The sequence below is a fragment of the Lynx rufus genome, unplaced genomic scaffold (genome assembly GCF_022079265.1).
Source record: "Lynx rufus isolate CCGP_SWC_20201006 ecotype Redwood Valley unplaced genomic scaffold, mLynRuf1.p SCAF_12, whole genome shotgun sequence".
Taxonomy (NCBI): Eukaryota; Metazoa; Chordata; class Mammalia; order Carnivora; family Felidae; genus Lynx; species Lynx rufus.
The window spans coordinates 18,812,974-18,826,883 of NW_025814826.1; the positions used below are offsets into that span (position 1 = coordinate 18,812,974).

General features: G+C 40.2%; 1 protein-coding gene across 1 annotated transcript in view; it reads left to right on the top strand.

The window, feature by feature from the left end:
- Positions 1 to 10,357, top strand: part of ADHFE1 (alcohol dehydrogenase iron containing 1) — a 30,709-nt gene extending 20,352 nt beyond the window's left edge. Inside the window, exons 12-14 of the mRNA XM_047073740.1 lie at positions 108 to 204; positions 2,809 to 2,966; positions 10,274 to 10,357. Coding sequence (XP_046929696.1) covers positions 108 to 204; positions 2,809 to 2,966; positions 10,274 to 10,357 — 339 coding nt within the window. The remainder of the gene's footprint in view (positions 1 to 107; positions 205 to 2,808; positions 2,967 to 10,273) is intronic.
- The last annotated feature ends 3,553 nt before the right edge of the window (positions 10,358 to 13,910 follow it).

Sequence of the window (13,910 nt, forward strand, 5' to 3'; positions counted from 1 at the left end):
TCAATTCTTGATTGTTTGGAGTATAGGGTAAAGTAATTTAATATCTAGAAAATGCATGTTGAAAACCAACGTTGCCCCACTGGTCACCACAGTTTGTTTCTCTTCAGCCTCATGGCCTTTCTGTGGTACTCACCTCCCCAGCAGTGTTCACTTTCACAGCACAGATGTCTCCTGAACGGCACCTGGAAACGGCAGAGATACTGGGTATGAACCATGACACATAAATCTGTGACCCACATATGTGGAGCATATCATAGGGTTGCTTCTGAAGATAATCCAGAAAGGATAATACCACCTAGAAAGTTGCTTTGAAATAGCTTAATAATAAAATGTGAGTAACCTACCTGAAGTCTGTCTAGCACTAAAATTCTGTAATTTTGCTTCTATTAACAATGAAATGGAACCAAATATTGCTTATGTTAAATTTGGAGTAATAATATTTCTATTGTTTTCATCCCCAAGAAAAGTGACTCTTTATATACTGTTAATGTTACAACTGGCTTTTGCTATGTTTAGTAGGTAATAAAATGAATCTAAATTGGACGTAACAGCACATTCCCAATTATAAAGAATCTAAACAACTAGAAACTTTATAAAAAGATCCCAAAAGAAGAATCTGTTTTGCTGCTCTGTCGAATAAATAATGTCTATAATAAGACACCCACAGTGCTTTTTGAATCTTATAAGAAATAAAATTATATTCAGGATAGCTTTAGTGTTAAGTAAAAATTTTTGGTATTTTTTAAGATGAGAACTCTTTCAAGTAGACTTTGAGTATTTGATTAACTTTCCAAGCATTTTATTCCCCTACTTGTGTTTAGGGTAGGAAGGGAAAAGCTAAAAAGAAAACTTCATTATGCTCTTCTAGCTCCAGCCGTTGGAGAGGTTATTTCCAAAAAGGTAGGCATGACCACAGATTCCTTCCACGTGTGCTGCTCCCTCCACTTCTCTTTCACACTCTGACGTTTGTGCTTTCACAGAGTTCCAGGTGTTGTGCTGGGAATGCTAATGAGAGAAGCCAGGCTAGAGAAGCTGTGCACGGGCTTGATTTCCCAGCATGCGCTGCTGGAAATATGGCGTCGACCTTCCCAATGATCTTGTTTCTTTTCCCTTTCGGACTGGGGTTTATTTTTCAGCCATTTTGGGGACTCAGATGCCTAGATGCCTTGTAAATATGCAGTGTAAGTAGGAGGGAGCCCAAGTAGTCAGCTACACGTCTGGGAAATGGGAAAGTCTTAGAAAACCTAAAGGTAAATAAAATTCCAGGCAACCAACAACACTACTGTGAAAAGCAATTCTTCTGGTAGACAAAGCTCAGGGTGGAAGAACCTACCAATTCTTCCTCCTTGCATAGGAAGTTTTGTTTAATGTTATTCCATACTTAGCCATCAACTATTTTAATTCCTTGTGTAATCTTAGATTCTCTTAGCTTTATACCGATTTATTCTCTTTCCCACCCTCTCTTTTTTTCTAAAACACTTCACAGGAAAACCCAGAGGCTTTGATGGTGTGTTTTATGGCAGCAATCGCAGGAACATAAAAACCTCATAAACCTTGTATCGTGTGTCACCTTTCCACCTAATCCATATTTCAGCTGCCACTGTGTAATACAGACTGGTCTTGTCAGGCAAGGTTTACCTTCCATCCAGCTGCTCTCCCAACTAGCCTTCTATCTGGGTCTATTTATACTTTTTTCCGGATTACTAAAACAGTTCTTGCTGCCATTGAAGAAAAAGGTTAAAACTAATAGTGTGCTTCAGCATGGAGGTAAACTGTACATTCTAGTCTCCTGGTGAACAATACAGAGAAAGTGGACTTAGGCTCGACATGAGGCATTTCGGATAATAAATAATGCTACATCTGTTTGGAGAGTGCTTCACTTCCTGGCAGTAAATGTGTTCAGCTAGAATGGAGGGTGGCTGGAGTGCTAAGGGTCTGGACCTCTCACTGCTACCCCTGCCTGAGGGCAGAACCCCTGGCTCGTCCAGACTGATGTCTCTATGATTTCATGTATTAACTATGAATCGTGTCTACATTTTTTCCTTACAAATTTCCAACCCTTGGCAACCTTCTCCCCTCTTCACCAACATCATTATTATCTACATACTAAACACTGTTTTCTCAGAGTCTTGTTCTTGGTTCTGCCTGACTAGTCCTGTAATATTTATTTAGAGTAACCTGCCCTGGCCCTTAAAATAAAAAGTTTCATAGAAATAGAGAGGAAGTATTTCCTCCCCTGGCCACACATAGTCCATTTTTGTCATTTTCTTCCTTTTGGGCAGTCAGTGTTAGAGCTTTTGCACTTCAATATATCCTTGCCTCACAAGGTGTTTGCAAAGGGTTTGTCTTCTTTGCCTAAGATGTTGCTGGGAGAAAAGACGTTGAACACATATACCTCTAGATGTCAGCAAATTCCAAGCCTTGATAGTTACATAACCTGTGTTTTCTCCTACGAATGCTCCTGCCTCCTCATCCAAACACCAGCCTTCTTTTTTGGTCTCCTCCCTATGCCTCTTCTCTTGGCTCGGTTCCTCTTCTTCCCACAACACTAGGGGCAAGGAGCCCATTGGAAATGTGAGAGCCAGGTTAGCACACCCCAGACGACTTCCCTGCAAAGGATATCGGGGTCCTGCAGGCTGGCCTGGCCCATCTGTGTTCTGCAGGGTTGATGCTGGGCTGGCCTCCATGTGGAGGCACAGCGGTGCCCTTGTCCTCGGTGGTAGGCAGCCAGCAGTAGGTTATGTATTCAGCTATCGTGTGACTGAATGACACTCTCTCTCTCTACAGTCAGCACTTTGTGTCTTCTAGGAGCTGACACCCGCACTGCCAGGATCCCAGACGCTGGGCCTATTTTGGCAGACACGCTCCGGAAATTCTTATTCGATCTGGATGTTGATGATGGCCTAGCTGCCATTGGTTACTCCAAGGCTGATATCCCTGCGTTAGTGAAAGGAACGCTGCCCCAGGTAAGAGATGCAGTGCGTCCTCATGCCTTTCGGAGAAGCACAAAGCTGCTGGAAAAACATGGTCCACTTGGGGGGGGGGGGTCTTAGGGGAGAGGAAAACCCAGGTCTCCTCCATACCAGAGAACAGCTCTTCTCTTCTCCTATGGGAGGGGCCAGCCTCCCTTACCTATATATTCTTCCATAAACCTGTGGCTTTTTGGAGCTGTTATGATGTAACTGAAAGGATCTTTTATAAAAAATCAAGGCAAAAACATCCATATTTGTCTTGAAGTGTAGCAGAATTTCCCTTTTTACCATTTCTGCTCTTTTAAGAGTCCTCTATAAAACTATGTGAAGCCATTCCAAAAGGGCCACTAATATTGTTTTATATTATAAACAGTTAAAATTCCTACTATTTTGTGAAAAATAGGCATGGCCTTTAAATGGATACCATTACAAAATCACTTTTTAACATATCTGGGAGAGTGTACATTTTATATACATAACATCTGTATACACATCTGTGTCACTTTGGGTCTTATTTATCTAAATGTTGCTACACAGATTCCCGCTTACCACAAGTAGCAGTGCTTTTCCCTCATCCCTCTGGTTAAACAAAGGCCTCACACTAGCTTCTTCCCCACTTGGCAACTGCTTAGAATGTTGAAGATCTCACCACTCACATAAGATGTTATTTGTATGGATTGGGTTAACGGACTCACGTGTCCTCAGGAGGTAGGTAGGCAATTGCAATGAACAAAGTAATTTAAAGCAGTAGGGAGTGGCGGGGACATCCGTGAACTGGAAAGCTCATAATCCATCTCATTGGGTGAGCATCTTTTCAGCTACAATTTATTATCTCCAAGCAGAAATTCAGGTCCCAGTGTTCATAGAGCACCCAATTAAAAGTATATATGTATCAGCAATCTGGATGTTTGTATTGCGTTCCCTGTATTACCCACTGTACAAACCAAACATGGCCCATGGGCCAGCAGTTTCCTTCATTTACACTCAAATCCAGTAGCCTCAGTTGTATCTGAAAATACAAATGAATGAGAAAAAGAAACATCTCAAAGTGTAACTGAGCTCCTAGGCTAACTCAGAAACACTTAGCTCTAACCAACAAGTCCAATGGACTAAATAGCCAAAGAATATGACCATCACAGTTATTTTATCCAAACTTACTAGACTGTAAGTTCCAGGAGCGCAAGGATGTGTTTTGCTCCTTCATCCTCTACTGCACCTAGCACAGGCTAGTAAACATGTCAAATGTTTGTAAACCTGCAGCCCTCTCTCCTCCTAAGTCTTCTGGGCAGGTGAGCTTAATGGCTGAATGGTAGTAATTTTTTGAGAAGTTTCCTTACACCTAATAGGAGTCAACTAATGACAAGAAGCCATGAAAGCCTGTCCAGGGATACCAGAGACCAAGTGGTCACCACAGTTTTGACATGGTGCTTGGCTCTTATAGCATGGTTCCAGTGATAGTGTCCATTCTTCAAGACTGGGGGAGGAGGGGATTTCTGAAGAATTCTGTTTGTTCAGGAATGTGTGTTTGTCAACCTCCAGGGATGGTATCCATGATTTTCAGGTGAAACTGTGTGATATTCTTGGCCATTTGATTGCTAGTGGCAACACATCTTCTTGCCATCAGCACACATTGGCAAGTGTTTACTGTTTAAATTCTACTGTGCTCAGTCTTTTACTTTCAGAAACTGTTCCAGATAGCAATCCAAACTAACATTTGAGACCATCCACTAAAATAGCAAGTTAATTAGGTATCATATTAAATGCCTCAGTGTACATGTCACACTGGGAAATCACAGATAGCAAAACCTTAATTAGACAAAGCTAATTTCTTAGTTTCACAAAAGATGCAAGACAAATTGAATCCTTTGAATACAAGTCAAAAAGCAGGAGGCCAGGATTTCCTCAAGTTGTATTCATAAAGCAGCCCCAACACGTATCCTGCTTTTTTTTTTTAAATCATGTTTCTATGATTGGGAGAAACATACATAGTTAATTTTAAGAAAGTAGCACTAGTTCCATTTTGGAGTCCATGTAATTGAGTCAATGTGTTCTATATATGGAGAGGACAGGAGAGATGCACGGAACTTAGAAGGCATCTTAGAAATCAGCTTGTCTGTTTTGCAGATGAAGAACTACTATGGGTTTTTTGTTTGGTATTTTTTGGCAGCAGTGAACATTTTACAGGAATGCTATGGCAACTTCAGAATTTTACACATGCACAAGCTAATCTTCACTTATTAGTATCTACAGGATTTAAGGTAGTGAGAGGGATATATTGGTTGCTGCAAAGAATATTGCCAGAAAGATTATTTATGTAGTCGACATTTGATAAAGCTTCTTTTATGTTCAGCAAGGAGGGATCAGTTTTCTCTGGAAGGAACAACCAGGCCAGTATTCTTGACCGAACACCACATCCCATACTGATGGCAGCAAACAGCAGCCCTGTGTGCAGAGGCTTCCAACCGCCATACCCAGGCTGCAAGGGGAGCAGGCAAGAATAAATTAATCTTCCAAGTGGGGTTTCTGAAACCTCTGGAAAAAAACATTTACATTTCAAATCCAAACATTTCATTTCTGAGGAGAGCTGTCTACCAAAATGAGCACTTCCACGCCCTGGCAGACAGGCCAGTCAAAATGTTGTTATTTTATGAATGTGCTAAAAGTAGTAGTCAGGATTTATTTCAGTGCCCATGTTCATCAGTTGTCCTTTGGTTTTATGCATCTATAAATAATAGCGCTGAACACATCTTAATTCTGAGAGTTTGGCTTTTCTATGGCATAGATGATACATGAGGGGATATATCACAAACATTACATCCTTGCCCCCATTTAACCAATCATGGAGCTTTAGAAATGTGAAGGAGAAACCCCAATCACTTGGCCTGAAATAATTCTGAGAATCCTGAACTATTTCACCAAAGATGAACAGGATCATCTTAAGGGACTCTGAGATCACCAGATAAGATTCTCTCCTGTTATAAACAGAATACTGTGGCAATAATTGTCGGCCATAGCAAATGCTGAATTTCCGTTCTTGACCCTGCCGCTCACAGGTATGTAGGTCGCCATGAACAGGTCTCTGCCTTGCTCTGGATTCTCAAAATTCTTTAGAATCTCTGAAGATCTGCTGCAGTATAAACTCTTATTTGGTTTCACCCACATTCATCATATTGTCCCCCATCCTTCTCCCATCTGCCCTTCCATCCTTCCTTTTGTCTTTTTTAATGTTTATTTATTTTTGAGAGAGAGAGCAAGGGAGGTGCACAGAGAGAGGGAGACACAGAATCAGAAGCAGGCTCCAGGCTCTGAGCAATCAGCACAGAGCCTGATGTGGGGCTCGAACCCACAGACCATGAGATCATGACCTGAGCCAAAGTCTGATGCTTAACCAACTGAGCCATCCAGGCGCCCCTTTCCTTCCTTTCTTTAATTATTTTTTTTAATCATGGTAAAATATATCTAATATAAAATGTATTAATTTAACCATTTTTAAGTGCATAATTCAGTCCCAACGAGTACATTTAGTGTGGTGCAACTATCACTACTATCCATTTCCAGAAAATAGAAGCTCTGCTCTATTGCTTAATGGTAAACAATAACTCCCCTTCCCCAACCTCTGATGACCTCTATTCTACTTTCTGTCTGTACGGATTTGCCTGTTACAGGTACCTCGTTTCATAAGTGGAATCCTACAATATTTGTTCTTTTGGGTCTGTATAATGACTTCACTTAGCATAAATCCTTAATGTCAGAATTTCACTCCTTTTTATGGCTGAGTAATATTCCATTGCATGGATATACCACATATTGCTTTTCCATTTATGTTCAGATGGACATTTGGGTTGTTTCTGCCTTTAAGCTATTGTGAATAGTGCTACTATGAACATTGGTTGTATGAATATGTTTTAGTCCCTGCTTTCAATCTATTTGGCTATATACCTAGGAATAAAATTATAGATCATAGGGTACACCTTCTCTGTTTAACTTTTTGAGGAACTGCTAAACTGTTTTCCATAGAGGCTGTACCATTTTGCATTCCCACCAACAATAAGTGAAGTCAGCAATACACAAGGGTTCCAATTTCTCCACATCTTCACCAAGATTTGTTTTTTCCATTTTTTTTATAGCTATCCTGATGGATGGGAAGTGGGAACTCATTGTGGTTTTGAATTGCATTTTGCTAATGACTGATTTCATGTGTTTATTGGCTATTTACATATCTTCATTGAAGAAATATCTATTCAAGTCTTTTGCCTACTTTTGAGTTGGGTTGTTTAGGGTTTTCTGCTGTTGAGTTGTAGCAATTATTTATATATTCTAGATATTACTCCCTTATCAGATGTATAATCTGCAAATATTTTTCTCATTCTGTCTTTTCAACTCTCTTGAGAGTGTCTTTTGATGCATAAAAGTTTCAAATTTGGATGTAGTCCAATTTACCTATTTTTTTTTTATTGCCTGTGCTTTTGGTGTCATAGCCAAGAAAATATTGCCAAATCTAATGTCATGAAATTTTCCCCTATTTTCTTCTAAGAGTTTTAGTATTACATCTTACATGTAAGTCTTTACATTTAGATCTATTTTGAGTTAATTTTTTTTAATGTTTATTTATTTATTTTGAGAGAGAGTTTGTGTATGAATCCCAAGCAGGCTCCGCACTATCAGCACGGAGCCCAGTGCAGAGCTCAATTTCACAAACTGGGAGATCATGACCTGAGTCAAAATCATGAGTCAGATATCTAACCAACTGAGCCACCAAGGCACCCCTGAGTTAATTTTTTTAATACATCCTTCTTATTTTCATTCTTCCTTTTACCTTACCTTCCTTTTACTTACTGAGGTCCTGTTTTTACATGCATTGAACAGGATATGGTAAGGAGAAAAATAAAGTCTCTTCCCTACCTCGTAGACCTAACATTCTAGTGAGAGAAGACAGACAATGGGCATCTAATCAAATCTATAAATAAGGTATAAATGAAATCATTCCAGTTAATGATTAATGATATGAAGGAAAACCTGGGCAATGAGATAGTGATTTCACATGGGACAGTGTAGAGGGAACTCCAGCGAGGGTGGTCACAGAAGGTTTCTGACTACAGGTGGAGGCAGCCACATTGAGATCTGGGAGAAGCACTCCAGGCAGAGGGGAAAGGCCCTAAGACAGCATGAAGATGAGCATTTTTGTGGGACTGAGAGGGGATGGTGGGGCTAAGTGAGATGAACTGATGGGAGAAGAGTCAGAGCTGAGGTGAGCATCAGGGCCTGAACAGGGTGGCACTGGAGGCATAGTCTTGTAATTGCAGTGGGAAGTCATCAGAGAGCATGAAGCAAGCAATGATAGGAGCAATTTATACTGGGGGGGTGGGGGTGGGGTGGGGGGAATATCACCTGGCTGCTCTGTGGAGAATGACCTGTAGGGGGCAAGAGTAGAGCAAAGGTGGAAACAGACTTGTGGAGGGGAGAGTGAGGATGACTTAGACTTGGGTTGTGGTGGAACAGGAGGTGAGAGGTGGTCAGATTTGGGATTTACTTTGGAGGGAGATTGGACAAATTTGCTGATGGAGTGAACCTGTAGAGAAAGGAAAGAAAATCAAGAGGACTCCTAGGCTTTTGCCTGAGTGACTGGGTATCACTTCTGAGATGAAGAAAATGGGAGGCAGGAGGCAGAGTTCTGTCTTGAATATGTGAATATTTGAAATGTCAACATCCCCCCTCCCACCACTGTCATTAATTCATCAGATAACTGTTGGGCACCTATGTGCATGTCACGCACTCTCATAGGCACTGGGCAAGAAGACTGAACACAGCTCTGCCCTCATAGAGCTGCCTCATCTACCAGCTATGCTCCCAAATAGGTGCTTAAAAGAAAATAAACTGAGAGACCCGTGAGAATGGAACCAAAAATATAGCATACATCTTAATTTTTTTTTAAATTTTTTATTTTAGAGAGACAGAGAGCACAGGGGAGAGGGGGAGAGGGAGAGAGAATCTCAAACAGGCTCCACCCTCAATGCAGAGCCTGGCATGGGGTTCGATCCCATGACCCTGGGATCATGACCTGAGCCAAAATCAGTAGTTGGACACTCAATCCCTATACCTTAATTTCATTTAGGCCCAGAAATTTGGACACAGGGTGGTCATTATAGTATCTTTTAATCCTCTGTCCCATTGGGATTAAGAAGACACTGATGGGGGTATATATAGCAATAAGATGTGCTGGCTGTCTTTGCTAACTCCATTCAATAACATTGGAGAAATTAAGCAAGTCGCTGAATTCATTTGGGAAGGCAGAAAACCTTAGTTAATATTAAAAAGGAGTCACTTGGGGCGCCTCGGTGGCTCAGTCGGTTGAGCGTCCGACTTCGGCTCAGGTCACGATCTCGTGGTCCGTGAGTTCGAGCCCCGTGTCGGGCTCTGGGCTGATGGCTCAGAGTCTGGAGCCTGCTTCCGATTCTGTGTCTCCCTCTCTCTCTGCCCCTCCCCCGTTCATGCTCTGTCTCTCTCTGTCTCAAAAATAAATAAACGTTAAAAAGGAAAAAAAGGAGTCACTTGTTGCCTGTAGCCTGAGAGTTAAGTCCTAATGAAATCTTTTTTAAATATACGTTAAGTCCAAGTTGCAAAGTATACAGTCTTTGAAGTCAAGGACAACCCAGTTCTATTTTCCTTGGCAGCACATGCTATGCCTGGGACAGTGCTCTCTGCCCAGACGACCTACCTGGCATAGGCTGCTGACCAATGCAGTTTGGTCATTATAGGCGGTGTTCTACCCGAGGTTGATTTGGTTCTATACTTTGGGCAGGCTATTGCCAGAACGTAAGCATAATGGCTTTTGAAGGCTTTGTGGGAGAGGTGTCATTCGATAAACTTCTGACTTGGGGATCAGCTAGAATAGGGCAAACAAGAAATAGGATTTTTTTTAAGTTTATTTCTTTTGAGAGAAACAGAGACAGCGTGAGTGGGAGAGGGGTAGAGAGAGAGGGAGGGAGGGAGGGAGGGAGGGGGGGAGAGAGAGAGAGAGAGAGAGAGAGAGATTGAGAGAGAATCCCAAGCAGACTCCACACTGTCAGTGTGGAGCCTGATGCAGGGCTTGAACCATGAAACCGTGAGATCACGACCTGAGCCAAAACCAAGGGTCAGATGCTTTGCTGACTAAGCCACCCAGGTGCCCCAAAATATGATTTCAAAGATATAACTATTATCAAGTGATTGTTTCTTATGGCCAAGTTAATTTACATAACCTAGTACCTTTTACAAACTGTCTTTTCAAAGCCCTGGGTAACTGCTTTTATTTACTGTTTCAGGAAAGGGTCACCAAGCTTGCACCACGCCCTCAGTCAGAAGAGGACCTGTCTGCTCTGTTTGAAGCTTCAATGAAACTGTATTAATTTTCATTCTCACTGAAAGAATTACCACTGGCCATCACAGTCCTGACCACAGAAGCCAAGCTAGCCAGAACTTTGTCTTTTTATTTCCACACATGACATACCTGTTACCATTCTGAATGTGATAATAAGTTTATCCTGCAGAAGATTCCCTAATGCTCAAAGTCAAACTACTTCCGTAAACAGTGGAAGAATGCCCACTATGTTGGACCTTGGGCTAGACATCAGCATTCATGTTCCTGCCCCACACACGGATTTCAACTGCTCTATTTATAAAATGGGCAAAAGCTCAGTATCTATCAAAAACATAAATGCACATATCCCGTGCCCAGTAATCCCTAGTCTAGAAATTGAGCCTATAGAAATATGAGCACAAGTGTGTTAAGGAAGATGGCAAGGATGTTTCTGGCAGCACTCTAATAAAAAATCTGAAAGAACCTAAATATTCATTAATAGTATACAGATAAATAAATCAGAGTATATTAAGTAATGGAATATTATAGTGCTATCAATAAGAATGAGATAAACATATTGGAAATATGCCCATGATATACTGCTAAGTTGGAAAAAAGCAGAACAATTAAATATTTGCATGGTCTGATTTTAACTTTTTAATTATACATAAGTATTTGTCTATATATAGGAAGAAGAATGATACACATCAAAATAACAAAAGTTATCACTAGAGAAATAGAATTTGGGGTACAGAAAATTAAGAGAAAATATTCACCCTATATTTTGTACTTCCCCTTTTTATTTTATAAACATCTGTATTGTTTGGATTTGTTATAAGCACATATTTTCTCATTTTAAAAGGACCAGAGAAAAGAGAGAAATATCATTTTATTGTTTTAGGTCAGATTCATCTTAATTTATGAAAATACTAGTAACTAATACTTAAAGATTAAAGCAGATCCAAAGAGGTAAAATATGAGAGACTGATCATGTGGTAAATAAACAAATTGTTCTTTGGAGAAAAACACTAACACCCTACATGGTAATTCCCTCTTTGGAAAAATGTTTTTGGTGCTCAGAATAAATTAATTCAAAAGCAAGCAGTGTTGTAGTTAATAGACTTCAGCCTTGCCAGTAGAATCTAAGTAGCATGATCATTTGCCTCTCTGTCAATCCCAGCCTACAGAAACTTCTACGGCTCATTTCGCCTCACAAAGGTAACCACACTGATGTTTTTTGCCTGCTCAAGTCTTTGGCAGTCTGGATCTCAGTGCCCTTGTGGATTTATTTGTGTTTTAAGCTGAATTAAAGTTTTAATCAAATAAGTAATGCTATATATAATTACATCAGGATTTTTAAAAATGGAAAAGAAGTGCATTACTGTGCCATTCAGCCTGACCAGGCCCACTTTATCTGTATAAAAGTCTTTATGTCCTTGAGATCTTTTAAATAACATTGAAATAATGTTTCTAGAGTTTTCTCTAATTATAAACATAAAATACATTTGGTACCCAAAACTGGTAAACACAAAAGAAAATATTTGTTAATATTGAACCATCCAAAAGATAGCCACTGTTAAAAATTTGGTAGGTGTTTTTTATTATATATATTATATGTGTGCATATATTTTTGACTTAGAAATGGTATCAAGATATAGTTTTAATTCCTATAGGACATTCAAATTATTTACATCAAGTGCTCTAAAGGCAAGCATAGGACAGGGCCAACAGAATTTCAGTTATACCTTGCAGACCACATCTAGCTAAAATTCCCTCCATTTCAAGAGTATCATGGATTCTGAAAGCAGAAGCTGTGTGAACGAGGCAGAATACAGCTAAATTCTCTGCCAATCTGAGATCCTTCAGGAAACTTTAGTAAAAGTTGTTAATGTTTCAAAATACATTTGGCAGAGAAAAAACATATATGTGTCTCCCCACCAACCCACCCCACCCCCCCAAAAAAAGTCCAGGTAAGTTCTAGAACTCTTACATTCTACAAAGTGATGTGGTATCATTAGAACAGCATTAGGCTAGGGGTCAAAGGCCCTAGGTTCCACTCCAGTCCCTTGGTCTGTCTTGAGTTTTACTTTATTCAACCTAGGCCTCTTCCAGCTTGAATATGCTATGACTAGATTTTATGTATTACCTAATCCTTAATGTGAAATTTTGAGTTTGGGGAATTTAATGTAAAATAGTGTGAGACATAAAAATGAATTCTCTATCTCTTAAACGTTCCCTGCCTTTACTATCAGTAGCCAGATGTCTAAATGTGACTCACCAGAAGTGTTTGGTATTCACAGTGATGATCACTCTGTAGAGGAAGGATTTAAAGGTCAAGCATGAAGAAACAGATTGAGGAAGGCTTCATGTTTTTTATCTTTATACCCATCGTGCTGGTCCTTACACTTTGAGAATATGGAAAAGATGTGTTTCTTGACTTACTGGCTATTAAAAGAGTCTGAGATAAGAAAGTCAGCCCATTTCTGTAAACCAAACACTCTTATGTTTCTGAGACAACAATTAAGTGCATCTTTCTAATTCAAATCCTATTTTGTTATTGATTACCTTTAAAAGACCAAAAGTTGTTAGGGGTTATAGCTCTATTTATTTGGATTCATTTACTTGCTAAGGCAAGAAAATTAAAAGAATATTATTCAAAAGTTTGTATAATATCACTTTCAGTCAACTATCATATATGGTGGAATTTTCACTTAAAATCCATGCGCTTCCCTATGCTACAGAATACTAATTTGTTTCAAGTACATCATGTTTATCCTTTTTGTCAACGGTCACAATAAACAGACTATTCGGTTTGCACTTGTATCCCTTCTCTGTGCACCAGGTCCATGCTGGGCTCAGCATTTTTGCATAGCTGTGGACACAGCTGTGGGGTGTTTTCCAGTGGTCAGTGAAGTAAGTCTGCTCTTGCAAAAGACAGACAAGTACAGTACCAAAATAGAGAGCAAAACTTGCTTTTCTGGCCTTTTAACCCTGAGAAAGATTAATGGCTGTTTGGATTAGAAACTGTACCCTAATGAGGGACTGTTGCCTCCAGGGAGTGGGTATAAGAAAGAGGACTGTTCACCTCCAGGTCAACATTGCACAGGCTGCCTTGTCTCTGATGACCAGCAACCCCAAGCCCAGACAGCTGCCCAGGCCCTCCATCAAACGCCTGACCCTCTGGGAGCTGTTGCAGAGGCCAGCCCACATCCCCGCCATCACTATCACAATGGCCTGCAGGAGGTAGTCTCCAGGGATGAGCCGCATTTTGAACGGGCAGAAATTGGTTCTTGAAGCCCTAGATTGAATTACTGGCAGCTGGGGGTGGGAGGGTCTAGTTTCTCTTGCTATTATTCCACTGTCTTTCCAACCACCGTAACAACTCGGAATAAATGCACACCCCCCACAAATCGCAATAACTGTTTGCAATTTTGTCCCCTGTGAAATCCCTCATGAAGCTCTGTGCGGAACAGTCAACATTAAAGTAACCACATTTCATTCTTTCTGGCTTTAAATATTGGCTTTTTAATTTGGGTATTTTTAATTGGTTTTCCAATTTATAAAATTGGAAAACTGATTAAAATAATCATGAGCGCAAAAGA